Raw genomic sequence first — 17,228 nt, forward strand, 5'->3', positions numbered from 1 at the left:
ACCCCTGGGATAGGGAGAACTGACCACAGTGGTGGGCATCCCTGCTGAGGCCCCCAAGATCCAGCATCTTGGGATCCAGTCCTGAAACTCCTCAGGGGTACTCTACCAGGACGCAGATGAACTGGTCCTGGCTTCTGAAGAATCCATCTAGTCCATGCTGGTGCTGGGTCACCTCCTTGTTTCGTACGCAGGTGAAATGGTGCACAGTACCAGGCTCCGCCTCCCCCAGCAGAACGTTGCATTAAACCAACCAGCCAACAAACCCAAAGGGCCATAGTGACAAATGTTCACATACAAGAAAGTTTTCTTCTTGTCCTTAACACATACCTAAGATTATAAATTCAGGCCTAGAAATGTGTGTGTGGATACCCTCACATCTTCACTATCTAACTGAGGGTTCAGGTTCTCTTCTGAAAGGACAGGTTCCCCCACAACGGAGAAAAGGGTTGAGGGCACAGCATGGCCGCCATGTCCGGGGTTGCCTGGGGTCACCCCACTGTACCCACACCTTGCCTCTGCCTAAGGAGATGCTTATGACTGAATCTGGGTGGACTGAGAAATTTCAGATCCCCCCAGATGAGACTCAGTTCTCAGCAGCCCCCAGCAGTTGATCCCTTGAAAATACCCAGCCCAGCCTCCAGCTCTGACAGGTAACTTGAGTTGTGTACCCAGACTGAGCAAAAACAAGCAGGCACTCCAGATTTCCAGTTGCCTAGAGGCGAGAGGCAGAATCCTGTTTGCTCTGCAGCAGGTCTATGAGTCTCATGTGGCATCATATTAAATTATATAGGCAGCCACTTGTTCTCAACTGATGCACTGAGCTGAGAGTTGTATCGAGCAGGCAGCATTCTCCTCAGGAAACCGTTGGAAAGATCCTATAGTTCTGAAAGCAGAAGTGTGTGGGCCACCGCAAGGAGAGGTCGGTTCTGGGCAGAAGATACCATGAGTGTGGCTGAAATCCTAGACCATGGGCTGCGGGGCACTTTGCCCTAAAGGTAGGTCAGAGCCTGGACAAAGTTGGACATGCTGCACTCGGGGTGAGTCTATTCTGGGGGTGCCCTGGCCAGCTCCTGGCTCAGCTCTGGTGTTTGGGCTTCTGAGATCATAGGTACCCCCTCCTCTTGCCTCTGAAGGTTTGTTATATCAATCTGATCCGCATTAGCCTAGCTCTATTGTTAGAGATGGTGTGTGTGCACGTGTGTGTGTGTGTATAAGATTTTTAGGGGTCGGGGGAGGAGATGAGGATGAACAAAGAAATAAAGGGGCGAAGGACTTATGAAAGAAAAGCTCTGCCTAATTTTACTGCTTGCTGTCCTCTATTCCTCATAATGGTAAATCTAAGCGTGCGTTCTGAAAGTGTAGAAAGCAGCTTTTGGCCTCTGTGAGCTATTAGCCTACTAAATGCTTTTCCTAAGACCTAACAGCCAGCTCTGCTCCGTAGCTGGAGCAGAGAGGGTGCTGTAATTCTCATTAGTGACAGTAATATGAACAGGACAAATATCTTACTTTAAGAGCTCATAATCAGTAATGCCTAATGGGCCTTTCCAATTCCCCCCAAATAGTTGGGAATAAATAGATTAAGACCGGAACTGAAATGGGTTTGATGGATGTGCATGCAAGACCTTAGCAAGACTTTCCACTCAGCTTCCACCCAGATTAAACATGGTTTGAAAATTCACATGTTTGGGTTTATGGCTGGGCTGAAATGCCTCCCCAAGGATTTTGACAGGTTAAAGGTTACATCAGTTTGGGTTCCTTGATCTGGGTTCTGAAAAGACCATAATTAATGAAGGAGTAAGAAGGGTAGCCATGAGCAACTTGCAGCCACGTGGGAGCGCGAGGGATGGCCGTGGATCCCCTGAATGCGTGTGGTTGGGAGACCTGGCTCCTCCCCGGAACCCACATGCTTTCATCACCGATATCAGCCCACTCCCAATGATGAACGCCGAATGCACTCATTTGCACCCTCTGGGAAGGCATTTGTGTTGAAGGTCCCAGCGGGGGAGAATAGCAACGCTGAGGGCAAAGCAGGAGACTTAGAGGGATCCAGAGGTTACAACTGACGCCTGGGAGCTCGTAAGCAGAGCTGGACTTGGCCCTTTGGTTGACTAGGGCAGTGGGTGAGCAGACACCAGAGGCAAGGGAAGTGCTGAGGGGTCCAGGCTGCTCCTGATAGGCATTTCTTTGTCGCTTCGCTTACATCTCTATGGATACCGATGGAGATGCATATTTCCCCAATATTTAGTTATTTATGTATTTTTTTCTTTATATAAATTACCACTTAATGTATTTTATTAACTTTCCTTAGGGGCTTTGATAGACTGCTATTATGGATTTTTATAATGAAGTCATTATATGTTAAGAATACTAATCTATGCTTGCCACATTAGTTGCATTTTTTTTTTCCAGATTGACCTTATTCTTAGTTGCTTGCCCTGATCTGCCTCCTTATTTTCCAAAACAAGCCTGTGGTTTCCTTCTGCTCCCTGCACCCAGAATCTAATTCTTAAGTACTAGGAAAAAGACAAGTACTTCTTACTACAAAAAACTTCTAACATACACAAAAGTAGAGAGGATAGTGTAGGACACCCCCAGTGAACCTGTCACCCACTTCAATGATTAATCCATGGCTGGTCTTATTTCATGTATGTCTCCCAGCTGACCCTCAGCCCCCACTGGAAGATTCTTTTGTAGCAAATCCCAGATATATCATTTCAGTGTATGTGTATTTCAGTTGTAGCTCTTAAAGATAAGGATACTTTTTACAAACACAATTTATATTACATGTAGACAAAAAATTAATAATTCCTTAACATCTTTGGCTGTTCAGTCTCATAATTTTGATTGTTTCATTTCTTTATTTTTACAGTTTGTTGGAATCAAGATCAAAATAAGGCCCATGCATTGCAAATAGTTGATATTCTCTCAGATCTTTTATTCCTTGAAATATATTGAAGAAACCTATAGAGTTTCCCACAGTCTAGATTTTGCTAATTGTATCCTGATGGTGTCAGTTAACATGTTCCTCTGACCCCCGCGTTTCCTGAAAATTGGTTGGTAGATCTAAGACTGATGGCGTGTGTCTCTTTGGGATGGGGGAAGGGGAGGCATGATATCTGGTTGTCCCTCATTTGTGAGGAGCTGTTGGTGATCATTGTCTAGAGGCATTAATTCATTAGGGGTTTCCAAATGGTTATATTCTAATTCATTTATTCCATCGTCATTGATTGACTGAAATGCTTTATGAAGGTAAACTTTCCCTCTTGACGTATTTAATCAGCCACAGGTACGGTTTCATTTAGAAAGATGGGATGAATGTTAGATTCTTCCTTTTATTTACCATTTTTCAGAATGAGTGGGTTCCCTAGCTTCCTCCGGAGGTGACTAGAGTGGTGTTGTGCTTTGTTTTTCTAGCGTCATTATTAACTCAAGGATTTAAATATATTTGATGTTTCAATCTATTGCAGTTCTTATTCTTATGGGTGCTCAAATTTTCCTTTGGCCAGTGGAAGCCTCTTTGATACGACTCACCTAATAGAAATTCATAATTTATTGGTTTCTGGCAACAAAATGTTCCAGGCTCACTGCCTCTGATCTAGAATCAGCCATTTCTCCCAGGAGCCCTGATTCCTTTTAGTGGGAAATGGCATTATAATTTAGAGGCCACAATCCGGGTGCTGTGGGTATTGAGTACCATTTGTTTCCACCTCTGAAAATTCACCCAAAATGCACTCACCACTATCAGTAGCACCACCACCCCTGAAAACCACCACAGCCGTCACCTCCGTGTCATCACCATACAGACTTCACCTTTCCCCAAGTCTGCATAACACCCATAAAATATTCCTTCTCCAACCCGCCTGGGTCGTTTCACTTGCTCCAGAATGTCCTTCCGCATTGTAAAGCATTTCAGCGGCCTTTTTCTACTCCTTTCACTATCCTCTCTTCGTCTGTTTAAGACCCAAGACAAGGGGATAGATCATAATTTCTTAAAGTTTCCTCCAACTTTGTTTTTGAGCTCTGTTGGCTGGCCAAAGTCATTCTTGTTTCATTAGATCTTCTCTGAGTGGTCCCTGTGTCTCCCCCAGGGCACACGTGTCACTACGCACACACTGAACGAAGGTGGGGAGCAGTAGACCAAAGTTGCTGAACGCTTACTGCGGCATGTCCTACTATGCTGGGCATTTTGTATGTGTTTTATCATCGATGCTTCGTTACAAACCTGTGAGCTGTGTATTATCATCCCCATTTTAGAGAGGAAGAAAAGTTAAGTAAGAGGCAGAGCTGGGATTAATCCAAGGTCCACTTTTCGCCAGCACCCAGGCAGCTGAGACTGCCTTATCCTGGTCCATGCGTCCCAGGAAGACTTCTGCTTAGAGGGGTCCAATAGGGAACCTTTTCCCAGCTGTCCTGCACACTTGCAAAACTCTGCGTTTCTTATCCTTCAGTGGCTCCCCATTGATTTTAGAATTAAATGCACCCTCTGTCTGTTCTGGCCCTGGGCTTAACTCCCTAACAACACCCTACAAACACATTACTTTCCAGCAAGCTTCCCGAAAACGTGCCTGTCCTCATGTCTCCTGCTCTGTTGTGTGCCCCCCACTCCCTCCTCACCTTGTAAACGTCTCCTTTAAGAAACCAGTGAAGCATCTCCTTGAGGAGGAGTTCAGTGATACTGCGTTGGCTCCCACAGGGTGCTGTGCTGTACTCTGGAGCCGGGTTTTACTCATCTGTTTGACCCTGGCCCAGGAAAGTTGCTCAGCAATGCTGCTGAATGCACATTTAAACAGAGCAATGAGTGCGTGGTACCAGCTCTCCCTCTTGCTCACTTGAGTAAAATGTTATCTTTGAAATAGTGTATACACTTTCTTGTGGCTCTGTCACTCTATGCTTCTGTTGTGCGTGTTTATTTCTGCCCATAAGTTAAATTATGCTCTGGGCCTGGAAGGCGCAACCGGAATGAGGCTCCCAGTGCATTGCCTTGCACGTAGTCAAGGCTCAGTAATTATCCGGGGAATTGATTCAAATGGAAGGTTGTACAGAAAGAAGCCACAGTGAAAGTGTCAGGCATGCAATCAGCAGAACGCCAGACAGTTAAAGCATCTCCGATTTACTACAATTTCTTTTAATGGGTTCTCTGTACAGATTTGCTGTCAACATGGATTGTTGGTTTAGGAAAAAAACAGAGAGCTGCAATGGCCCTTGTGATGCCCAATGACGGGCAGCATTTTACCACTTCTAGTGAGATGTCCACAGATTTCCAGTTTGGGACAAGACTTCATCATTAATGCTGAGGAGGTCCAAGTGACGAGCAAAAATGCTTCCGAGTGAATGTCTCAGACCCTCACGCTCAGAACCAGCACCCGTGTGCCCTCTCTGCTCCCTCCATTGCTTCCTCCAGTTCCGTATCCTCCTCTTCGTAAAGCCCGGACCCACCCAAGATTAATGTCTGGCTCTGATGTAGGAGGTGAAGCTGTTTGTTTGGCTGTGGCACTCTGCTGCAAGGGAGGGCTGCTCAGGGACCAGCGCTGCCATACGGATCATTCATTCATTCAGAAAATATGCGTTAAGCAGTTATGGCATGTCAGGTGCTGGCAGCGCAGTGGTGGGCAAGGCCTCGGTCCTCTTGGAGTGCTCAGAATAATGGAGGAGATGGGTGTTCTTCAGATATGCACACAGATGTCTAATTACACATGGTAGTAAGTGAGATGGAGGGCAAAACAAAGACCTAGCCACACAGGGTCTGGCACTGCCTTCTCCATGAAGCCCTCCCTGGTCCCTCCTGGCAGTGCAAGGCCAGCCTGCTGCTCCCTTTGTCACCTGGAACCATGCCTATGTCAGCCCTCAGCCCACTGAGACTGAGCATACGTGACTGTGAGCTCCTAGGGCAAGGGTTTCTTCTTTCCTAGAACAGTGTATGGCATACAGCAGGTGCTCAATAAGTGCTTAAGGGTGGGAGGAAGGGAATGAGCTTTTACAAGGCCCCACTCCATCAGATGAAGGAGCCGTAGACTTGCCTCACTCAGCCCGGTGATCATGATGGTGTGACGATGAATGAACTAGTGCCAGAACTTCAGCTCTGTCCCCAAGAAGAAGGCTTGTCTTCTCCAGAAGGATTGTGGGGATGCAATAATGCATGGAAACTCTCCATGCAGGGCCTGGCCTGTGGCAGGAGCTCAGCACAAGGGGCATCCCTTCCCTGCCCCAGACGTTTCCTCAGGATGCTGTCGTGCTCTGATCAAAGCCGCCTGCCCACCAGCATTACTTGGCATGCTCTCATCCTAGACCTGGGCAGGGGCAGGGGCGGGACTTGTGTCCTGCTCGTCTCTGAGTCTCCATTGTGGGCACAGCAGAGTCGGGACAAAGGAAACGTTTATTTTGAACAGCGCCAGCCTCTTGTCATCGTGTGAAGATAGGATTCTGCAGCCTGTCCATTGTTGTTTGCTTCTTCCTTGGAGAAGAAGAGTGTGTTCCCCTCCCAATCTTTTCCTAAAAATGTACCCTCTTAAGTCCTACCCAGTCTCCTGGGATTTCTCTCCTGGGGAGAGGAGACGGAGGACCCTGGCCCCCAGATTTCTGGGGGAGCATAGCAGATGCTTTTGCACTGCACATCACAACCCCCGGCTACCTCTTGTTTCAGCCTGGCTGTGGTAGACAGTTTGGCGCACCCAGCAGGGTCCTGCCTTAACCTGGCACCTCCACTGTCCTGTCCCAGAGCTCTAGCTTCTGAAGCCCCTCAACCAACACCTAGTGCAGCCTGAGGATATGGAGAGGCAGCACCCTTGGGGTAACCTCAGCTAAGGGGGCAGTCCGCGGAGACAGTCTCCATAGTTCCTCAAAGAACTCCCTTGGGGCGAGCCTCAGTGGCCCACAGGGAGCCGGCTCAGTAATGCATGCCCCCTTTGGGGGCTCTTCCTGGGTCTCTGTGTCATTCTCCTTGCCCCTCACCCCTTTCCCTGGCATTTCTTCCCACTTTCAAGTGGCTCCGTACTAAGACATTGGGAAAAGGAGATAGTGAACTGTCTGGATCATCCTCTAGGGGACTTTTCAGGGAAGTCACTTAACTTTTCTGAACTTCAGCTTCTTCCTCCATGAAAGAGTGAGAAGAATAGCCTGTGGCCTGAGACTCACTTAGGGCCCTGCATCTGGCTCCCCGGAGGCACCACATTCTACTCTTGCTGGTCCCGCTGCCTGAGCACCCGCTCACCCTTCATGGCTGGCGAATGACTCAACCTTCCAGACTCAGCCACCCCCCAAGATTGGAAACCACCTAAATGTCCAACAGTTATGGGATGGTTCAGTAATGTATGGTGTGCACCTTCAACGGAGATTAAGGAAGACATTTAAAGTGATTCTTTTGATGGCATAAGGAAAGGTAATGAGATTATGTGGTGTGATGAAAGCAGCCTATAGAACTATGTGTACCCAGCATGTTAATGTGTGTATGTGTGTAAAGCAAAGGAAAGCAGGTAAGAAAATATACCATGTTAACAGTTTTTCTCTAAGCAGTAGGATTATTTTCTTAGTTTTTTTTAATGTTTTCAAAGTTCTCTTAAATGAGCATGTTTTTCTTTTATAGCCATTTCTTTTATGCATTTTTTTTTTCTTTTTGGTGAGGAAGATTTACCCTGAGCTAACGTCTGTTGCCAATCTTCCTCTTTTTTTTTTCTCCCCAAAGTCCCAGTACATAGTTGTCTATCCTAGTTGTAGGTCATTCTAGTTCTTCTATGTGGGATGCCACCACAGCATGGCTTGATGAGCTGTGTGTAGGTCTGCGCTCAGGATCCAAACAACTGAACCCTGGGCTGCCAAAGCAGAGCACATGAACTTCACCACTCGGCCATGGAGCCAGCCCCCTAGCCATTTCTTTTTTTTTGTTTTTTGAGGAAGATTAGCCCTGATCTAACATCTGCTGCCAATCCTCCTCGTTTTTTTTTTTAAAGATTTTATTTTTTTCCTTTTTTTCCCCAAAACCCCCCAGTACATATTTGTACATTCTTCGTTGTGGGTCCTTCTAGTGGTGGTAGGTGGGATGCTGCCTCAGCGTGGTTTGATGAGCAGTGCCATGTCCGCGCCCAGGATTCGAACCAACGAAACACTGGGCCGCCTGCAGTGGAGCGCGTGAACTTAACCACTCGGCCATGGGGCCAGCCCCCCCAATCCTCCTCTTTTTGCTGAGGAAGATTGGCCCTGAGCGAACATCTGTGCCCATCTTCCTCTCCTTTTATGTGGGACACCTGCCACAGCATGGCTTGACAAGCGGTGTGTAGGTCCACACCCAGGATCCGAACCAGTGAACCCTGGACCTCCAAAGCAGAATGTGCAAACTTAACCACTACGCCACCAGGCCAGCCACTAGCCATTTCTTTTAAATTAACCCAGTACTTACAACAAACAAAAGTACTGCTCAAATATCACTTTGTTTTAATCTGTTCTCACAGAGGCTGAGCCTCCATAGACTGACCAGGCAACCTCTAGGGCTTAGCATATGCAAGATTTTTCCCTAATAAACTTTCTCCTGGCCTTACATGGGAACACAGAAGTGACCGTGTTCTAGACATATTCATATAAGAAATAAAAGCCCTTTCATAAAACTGGGACAATGTATAGTATAGTGTTAAGGATGTGAACCCTGGAGCCAGCTGGCCTGGGATCAAATCTGGGTTCACTTTCTACTTGTGTGGCCTTAGTCAGGTTACATAACCTCTCTGGGCCTCATTCTCCTCACCTGTAAAATGGGGATAACAATAGTACCCACTCATTAGATTGTTGGCAAGATTAAATGAGTTAATATATGTAAAAAAAAAATGCTGCATCTACGGGCCTGGTAGAAAGGAAGTGGAGTGTGAGTGTGTGTTCTCTCACCATCATCATTGTTCCCTCAGGAGGGAGTTTCCACGAACTGTTCTCCTTCAGGGTACGCCACCGACTGACCTTCGGACAAACCTAGAAACTGCCCACGAGAACTGGTCCAACACAATGCCGTGTTCTCTCACCGGCCACTCCCAGGGCTCTTGTTTCAACAGAGGCCACCACTTGGGAATTCAAGTGGACTCGTAGTTTTGTGGCACTTTTTAAGCCGCATTGAGCCACTGAATAGGAAATGTCTGGCTGTTCAGGATTAATAAGTAAGAAGGATCTAGACATGAAATTCAAAGAGCCGTAGAAAATGGAACAAGGACACTTGACTCAGGTGACACACAGAGACAAAAGCAGGTGAGATGGAGAGGCTGCACGGGGCGCCTGGGGCCCTCCTGGCCTCCTGTGGCGTCTGCATCGCCCACTCACTCCTCATTTGCTCCCTCCCCTGCAGAAGAGCGCTCTGCACTCAGGACGTGGTTCAGAACTGCGTGGGGCCCTTGTCATTCTGCACTGTACTTCGTGTGCATGTCTTTCTCCTCCCTCTCCAGCTAAAGCATCCTCCAGCACCCACTGAGTGCTTATCAAGTGCCAGGCATTGTCTGGGCTCTGAGGGCCACCAAAGGTAGCTGCCCTTCAGGAGCCAACTGGCCCCAGCAGAAGTACTCATGTATCTTTGTATTCATAGCTCATGGCCCAGCCCCTGGCACCAGAGATGCCCGTACATTTTTACGAATGAAAGAGATCAGTAGTGCCGCTTCCAGGCTGGCTGCCCTGGGTTGCTCACAGTACCCACACTTCATATGCAATTAGCCAGTGTCCCAGATGAAGTTCTGTCGTCTTCCCAAGGCTGTTAGGAGTGCTCAGGGTGTATGAACACACACGGATGCACTCGCACACACAGTGGCTTGGTCTTTTCCCAGGATAGCACATCTATACCTCCTTCTGCTTAAGTAGGAGCAGACCTTTAAAACCAAGGAAATGGTTCTGGTTCTCAGTCTAAAGAGATAATGGGGCATGGCGTGGCAGAAGACAGAGAACAGTGACATGCTGTTTCCCCTTGACCCTCGGTGCCTGTGCAGTATTTACATTAAATTCCCGTGGCTTCCTTGAGCCCCCCACCCATCTTTCAGCTCACATAGATCTGACTGCCTGAAGCCCGCCAATGGGACATCTCTCTCTCTGCCTCTGTGCTTCCTTGCAGTTGGAGGGCAGCTGTATCACATGCTTGGCTGAACAATGAATAAATGTCCAGGGGCCATTTGCTTGGCAGCCTTCCAACTCTGCAGAGACTATAAAACTGACCAACGTGAAGACACTGGTGGAAACCATAAGACTCGGGACTATGGAGCCCCTGTCAGCTCCCATCACGACACCATCCTCTAATTCCGCTTTTTGGCTGGGCTCCCAGGGCCAGATGTCAGACCCTGGTGCCTAAACAGCTGTGTCAGGTAGAGAGGAGCGTGGTGAGAGCCTGACAATCTGTTGAGGCCGCCACGAGCTGGCTCCCATGTTTACCTGATGCTTTGTATTATGTCTGCTGAAACAAGTATCCTTTTAGTTAAAAGTAATAAAACTCCTCTGGTTTAAGGGCTGGGGTGGAGGGGGTTGGGATTTTGCATTTTCTTTTGGCAATCTCACAGAGAGGAAAAGTGAACCCACATGTTGTAGGAAAGAGTGAGTATTAAGAACAGAACTTGTCCCCTTAACCAAGAAAGCTCTTGTAGGCAGAATAATGACCTCTCCCGCCAGAGGTCCGCACCCCGATCCCTGGACTCTGTGAATTTGTTGACTTGCATGGCAAGGTGAAGTTCAGGTTCAGGTGGAATTTTGGTTGCTCATCAGCCAACCCTAAAATAGAGAGATTGTCCTGGATTATTCTGGTGGACCCAGTGTAATCATAGGGTCCTTAAAAGTAGAAGGGGGAGGCGGAAGAGGAGGTCAGAGTGATGCAATGTGAGAAGGAATCTGCCCCCCCCCCGACCCCCATTGCTGGCTTTGAAGATGGAGGAAGGGGCCACAAGCCAAGGACTGCAGGTGGCCTCTAGAAGCTGGGAAAGGCAAGAAAAGAGATTCTCCTCTAGAGCTTCCAGAAAGGAACGCTGCCCTGCCAGTGCCTTGGTTTTAGCCCAGTGACGCCATGTTGGACTTCTAACCTATAGAACCACGAGCATAATAAATTGGTGTTTTTTCCAGTCACCAAGTGTGTGGTAACTTGTTACAACAGCAATAGAAAACTAATGCAAAAGCCCACGGTGTAAAGACCCCCACTGGGGACCATGGATAGATCTGATTTCCAGAGCAGCTCTGGAGAAAAGCATTAAAGAGACCACTGTACCTTCAGTTATGGTTGGACTAGTGGGACAGACCCCCTCTTGGGAAAGCAGAAACGACCCAGCCAGTAGTCCCGAAGTTATGAGGGAGCTCTATCTTCTCATTTCAGCCCTGGAAAAAAACAAACAACGAGAAAAAATTTTTTTGTACTTTCTTCCTGGAAACTTGGGTTCTTGAGTACAGCTTGTGCTACGGGACTTTGAAAAGGTTCTTGCGCTTTCCCTGCTTTATAGATGCTTCCACAGGACTCAGGGAATGTGGGATAAATTACCACAGTCTCCTTGGTGATAGGAGGAAACATGTGTAACCCATAAAATCACGGATTTCCCCCCAGTGAACTCTGTATACATTTGGAAATAACAGCAAATTTAGGTTGAGTTTTTTTTTAATAGACTACTTTTGCAGTAGTTTTAGATTTACAGAAAAATTGCAAAGATGCTCCAGAGAGTTCCCATTTATCCTACATCCAGTTTCCTCTCTTATTAACATCTTATATTAGGATGATACATTTGTCACAATTCATGAACTAGTATAGATATGTTATTATTAACTAAAATCCCTAGGTCATTCAGATTTCTTTAGTTTTTGCCTAATGTCCTTTTTCTGGTCCAGGATCCCATGTAGGATACCACATTACACTTAGCCATCTTGTTTCCTTAGGCTGCTCTTGGCTGTGACATTTTCTCAGATTATCCTTGTTTTGAATCACCTTGATAGTGCGGAGGAGTACTAATCAAGTATTTTTTAGGATACCCCTCTATTGGAATGTGTCGTGTTTTTCTCATGATTAGGCTGGGATTGTGGGTTTGGGGAAGGAAGAGCGCAGAGGCAAGTGCTATTTCCTCATATCACATCAAATCCCGTGACTTACGACCGTGATGTTGACCATGGTCACCTGGCCAAGGTGGTGGTTGTCAGCTTTCTCCGCTGTAAAGTTACTCTTTTTCTCCCTTTTCATATTGTACTCTTTGGAAGGAAGTCACTATGCAAAGCCCACATTTAAGGAGTCGGGGGTTGTGCTCTCCCCCTTTGAGGGCACGGATCCATAAATTATTTGGAATTCTACCAAGAAGATTTGTCTCTTCTCCTCCATTTATTAATTGAATCAGTCATTTATGTCAGTATGGATTTATGGATATTTATTTTGTGCTTTGGGCTATAATTCAATACTACCGTATGTATTTTGTGGCTCAAATTCTTCCAGCTTCCTTACTTTCTGCTTCCAGCCTCTCTTGTGTATTTCCTCTCCAGTCCTAGAATCAGCCAATTATCCAAGGAGCCCTGGTTCCTTTGTTGGAGAATGGTGCTAGAAACCAGGATCTGAGTCTTAGATCCGTTTATTGCTACTGGAGTGTCATTTCTTTTAGACTCTCTCAGCAAATAGAGCAAAAAAATATATGTGTGTGCACTAACTCATGTATATACACATGCCTAAATATTTCTGTACATAACCATCGGTATCTATATTAAGATAGCATGCGTTCTTACTGATGTCTCCAACTCTAATCTGTTCCCATGTGGATCATCCCAGCCTGGTTCCCTTGCTTATCTGTAAACTTCTACTCCAACAGTGAGAAACCTGGTTTTACCATCTACCATCCATTTACTTGATTATTCAATTCCAGTATTGTCCATGTATAGCAGTATCAGAATTATTAACCCATACCCCTAGGGGAAATAACTTTATCAACTAGTCTACAGTGCTTACATGCGGTTCTTTTTCCTTTGGTCTCACAGACTTCACTCATTTCCAGTGATATTTAGGTCAGCGCTATTCCCTTAACCTCCTTCAGTGAGGTTGTCTCTTGCACAGTCAGATTCTGTTGTCACGTCTGCATTCCATCCTTGGATTCCCCAACCTCCAAAATGGTTTTTTAAGTTTGCATACATTAAGGTTTACTCCTTGTGCTGTGTGTTCGACAAATGCATAAAATCATGTGTCCGCCATCGCAGTCATACAGAACAGTTTTACCCTCTTAAAATTGTTCCGTACTTTGCCTGTTCAACTTTCCCCCAAGCTCCTGGCAACCACTGATTTTTTTGTCTCTATAGTTTCACCTTCTCCAAATATCATATAATTGGAATCATACACTACGTAGCCTTTTCAGACTAGCTTCTTTGACTTAGGAATTATACATTTGAAGTTCCTTGTGTCTCTTCATGGCTTTATTGCTAATTTCTTTTTATCATGCATAATATTTCATCATATGTACCACAGTTTATTTGCCTATTGAAAGATAGCTTGGTTGCTTCTGGCTTTTGGCAATTATGAATAAAGCTGCTATAAACATTCATATGCAGGATTTATGTAAATGTGTTTTCAAATCAACTGGGTAAATACCTAGGAACACAATGGCTGGATTATGTGGTAAGACTATAGCTTTATAAGAAACTACCAAACTATCTTCCAAAATGGCTATCTCATTTGGCATTGTCACCAGCAGTGAATGAGAGTTTCTCTTGCTCCACATCCTTGTCAGCATTTGGTATTATTAGTTTTTTTGGTTTTAACCATTCTAGTAAGTATGTAGTAGTGTCTCGTTGTTGTTCTATTTGTCATTCCCTAATGACAAATGATGTTGAACATCTTTTCATGTGCTTATTTCCCATCTGTACATCTTTGGTGACGTATCTTCACGTCCCTTGTTCATTTTGTAATTGTGTTGTTTGTTTTCTTATCATTCAGTTTTTAGTGTTCTATGTGTATTTTGCATACAAGTCTTTCATCAGATATGTATTTTTCAAATATTTTATCCCAGTCTATGGCTTATCTTTTCATTCTCTTAACAATATCTTTTGCAGAGTAGACATTTTAATGAAGTCCAACTTATCAATTTTTCTTTCAGGGATTGTCCCTTTGGTGTTGTATGTAAAAACTCACTGCCAAACCCTAAATCACATAGATTTGCTCCTACATTTTTCTCTAGGAATTTCATACTTAGGTATAAAGTGTTTTCTACTTAGGTCTGTGATCACTTTGAGTTACATTGTGTAAAGAGTGTATGGTCTGTGTATAGATTAATTTTTTTTGTGTATGGATGCTCAATTGTTCTCACACCGTTTGTTGATAAGACCATCCCTTCTGCGTCGAATTGCCTTTGCTCCTTTACGAAAAATCAGTTGACTATATTTGTGTGGGTCTGTTTCTGGGTTTTCTATTCTGTTCCATTGATCTGTTCTTTTGCCAGTAACATGCTGTCTTGATTACTGTAGCTTTCTAGTAAGTCCTGAAGTCTGGTAGTGTCAGTCCTACAACTTTGTTGTTCTTCAATACTGTGTTTCTGCTCTGCGTCTTTTGCCTTTCTCTGTAAACTTTGGAATGAGTTTGTCGATATCCACAAAATAGCTTGCTGTAATTTTGACTGGGGTTACGTTGAAGCTATAGATGAAGTTGGGAAGAATTAACGTTTTAACAATATTATGTCTTCCTATCCATGAACACTGAGTATCTCTCTATTTATCTAGATCTTCTTTGATTTCTTTCATCAGAGTTTTGTAATTTTCTGCACATCAATCCTGTACATATTTTGTTAGATTTATATCTAACTATTGCATTTTTGAGTGCTACTGTAAATAATACTGTGTTTTTAATTTCTAATTCCAATCATTTATTGCTGGTATATAGGAAAACAATTGACATTTGTATATTAACCTTGTATCCTGTAACCTTGTTATAATTGCTTATTCTAAGTGTTTGGGTTTTTTGTTCTGTTTTGTTTTGGTCAATTCTTTGGGATTTTTTACATAGAAAATCATGTCGTCTACAAAGATGGTTTTATTTCTTCCTTCCCAATCTGTATACCTTTTATCTCCTTCTCTTATATTATTATACTAGGTAGGATTTTTAGTGGAATTTTGAATAGGCGGGTGAGAGGAGACATCTTTGCCTTGTTCCCAGTTTCAGGGGGAAAACATCTAGTTTCTCGCCGTTAAAGTGTGATGTTAGCTGTAGATTTTTGTAGCTGTTGTTTCAGGTTGATTTTTCACATAGAGGAAGATTGTTGGGATTTGCTGAGCAGACAATGTAGTTTTCTCTAGCTGCCAAAAGCTTCTGGGGGGCCCCTTGAGCCATTTAGAAATTTAGGGAGCTTTAGTAGCTTTCAAGAGGACCAGAAATTAGTTATCCCGATAAGGCTCTAGAGCAGTCCAAATGTCTCACTGGGGCCCACTTGCACTGAAGGAGAGAGACATCCTGGCTATTCTCTTGCCCTTCCTGGTCTGTTTGGTTGGCTTGTTTTCGTCTGTAGGCACAGGGAGCATGGTCCTGGGAGTGCTGGCGACAAATGAATTTGCAACCCTTGATACTCCAGACCCCACCTACTTATTTGCTTCTCTATTCCTTCCCCCCATTTCCCCTCCGTGCCCCCAGCATTCCCGGTGCTCAGACATAATCACCATTCTCTCAACACCTGCCCCGTTTGTCCACACCTTGCTGTTTTTACACAAGATGTGCCTTTTGTGGGGCACCTGTGTTGGATAAAGATTTAGATTTTTCAAAGTCCAGCTCAAATATCCCCTTTTCTGGGAATCCTTCCCAGTCTTCTCCATCTAAAGTTAGCCTTGTTCCTTCCACCTGAGCTCCCACAGCCCGCTCGTTACACGTCTCCCACCCGAGTGCAGCGTGTTGCACATTGTGTTTATCTGCCTGCCTCTCTCACCACCTGTGAGCAGATTGAGGCAGACCCATGTCAAATCCCCAAACCCTTATCCCCACTGCTGGCACAGGGGCTGCTTCACAGGAAGTGCCCAGTAGTGTTTATTGGTTGAATGAACGAAATTACTTGCCTTGCATAAATGGACCCTTTTGTACTCTTAGAAACTTCTCTCCATTCTTCTCTTTATGCTTGTTTTCTGCCTGGTGTTCTCTGAGTCCCTGTATGTACTCTGGAGTGTAAGAGATGCCTGCAGCTATTCTGTTTCTCATGGAAAAAAGGAAAAGAAAATTACCATTCATTGCAGACCTACTGTATTCATCCATCAACTTAATAATCTTAGTGTCCTATGTATCATTTAGGGAGTTCAGGCTCCAAGCTCCAGAAAAGGCCAACTCAACTGGCTTAAACAATGAGGGAACTTATTATCTCTCTTATAACAAGATACATAGAGTTAAGGTGGCACTAGGGATGGTGGCTTAACAGTATCAGCAAGAACCCCCTTCTTTCTATCTTTCTTCTCTGCTAACCTTAGCTTATTAGCTTCTTCTTTGGGCTTACTCACCTCGTGGCTACAAAATGTCTGCAGCAAATCCAGACATAACATCCTGGTGCAATAATGGTTAGAAGGAGAGAGATACCTTCTCTTTCTTGGGCCTCTCTTTAAAACGGAGGAAGACTTTTCTAGAAGCTTCTAGAAATTTCCTCTCATGGCATTGGCCAGAATTGTATCACATGACAATGCTTGAACCAGTCACTGCTAAGGGGCTTGATATTATCATGATTAGCTTAAACCAATCAGGATCTCACCTAGAGACATAAGAGGAAGGGGTGTGTACTGGCACCGCATGAGGCTTCTTTCAGCAGGGAAAAAGACAAAAGTATACAAGGGGAAGGAAACCAGCAGTGTCAGCTACACCCTTGTTTTATAGAGCATTGTTTTATATTGAATTTCAGGGAGGTTAAGTCACTTACATAAGGTTCCACAGCTGATACAATGGAAGTAAGGTTCAAATCCAGCTCCTTCAGTCTCCCATGTACGTCTTCTGCTGCCCAGCTGGACCCAGAGTCTGACTGCGATTCCCGGAAAAGCCCGAGCGCCTTTCTCGTGGCGAGCGCTTCAGGACTTGAGTCCATCACCCTGCTTTCCCAAGCCCGACCTCCCGCTGGGCATTGCCTCTGTTTATTAAGTTATGACTAACGGCGCTGCGAGACACCGAGGGCTGCACGTTCAGACCTAGTTTTAGATTGTTAGAGGAGATTTGGAGGATAAACATCATCTTCGTGTTCTATGCCGAGAAAATCCAATTGCAGCTCTTTCTCTTGCAGAGCGCAGGGGCTGGCGAGGGGCTTCTGCGGGGTCCTGCTTTGGTGTAATCGAAA

General features: G+C 45.2%; 1 protein-coding gene and 1 long non-coding RNA gene across 4 annotated transcripts in view; one reads left to right on the forward strand and one right to left on the reverse strand.

Moving 5' to 3' along the window:
• Positions 1-17,228, forward strand: part of PARVA (parvin alpha) — a 145,507-nt gene that overhangs the window by 74,726 nt on the left and 53,553 nt on the right. Inside the window, exon 1 of one of the 2 annotated variants that reach the window (XM_070491139.1) lies at positions 649-995. The exons of the other annotated variant lie outside the window; for it this stretch is intronic. Coding sequence (XP_070347240.1) covers positions 968-995 — 28 coding nt within the window. The 5' untranslated portion in view covers positions 649-967. Of the gene's footprint in view, positions 1-648; positions 996-17,228 lie in introns of those variants that run through there. 2 annotated transcript variants of the gene reach the window in all.
• On the reverse strand, positions 7,966-17,013 carry LOC123279112 (uncharacterized). 2 transcript variants are annotated; one of them, XR_011495890.1, is made up of 4 exons: positions 16,411-16,533; positions 15,979-16,106; positions 11,198-11,304; positions 7,966-10,710 (listed from the first exon to the last, which is right to left on the reverse strand). It is a non-coding gene; the product is annotated as an uncharacterized lncRNA (long non-coding RNA). The 2 variants fall into 2 exon arrangements; XR_006516979.2 differs by lacking the exon at positions 16,411-16,533 and adding an exon at positions 16,821-17,013 and having other exon boundaries at positions 10,578-10,710.

Source organism: Equus asinus, chromosome 20, assembly GCF_041296235.1.
Source record: "Equus asinus isolate D_3611 breed Donkey chromosome 20, EquAss-T2T_v2, whole genome shotgun sequence".
NCBI lineage: Eukaryota > Metazoa > Chordata > Mammalia > Perissodactyla > Equidae > Equus > Equus asinus.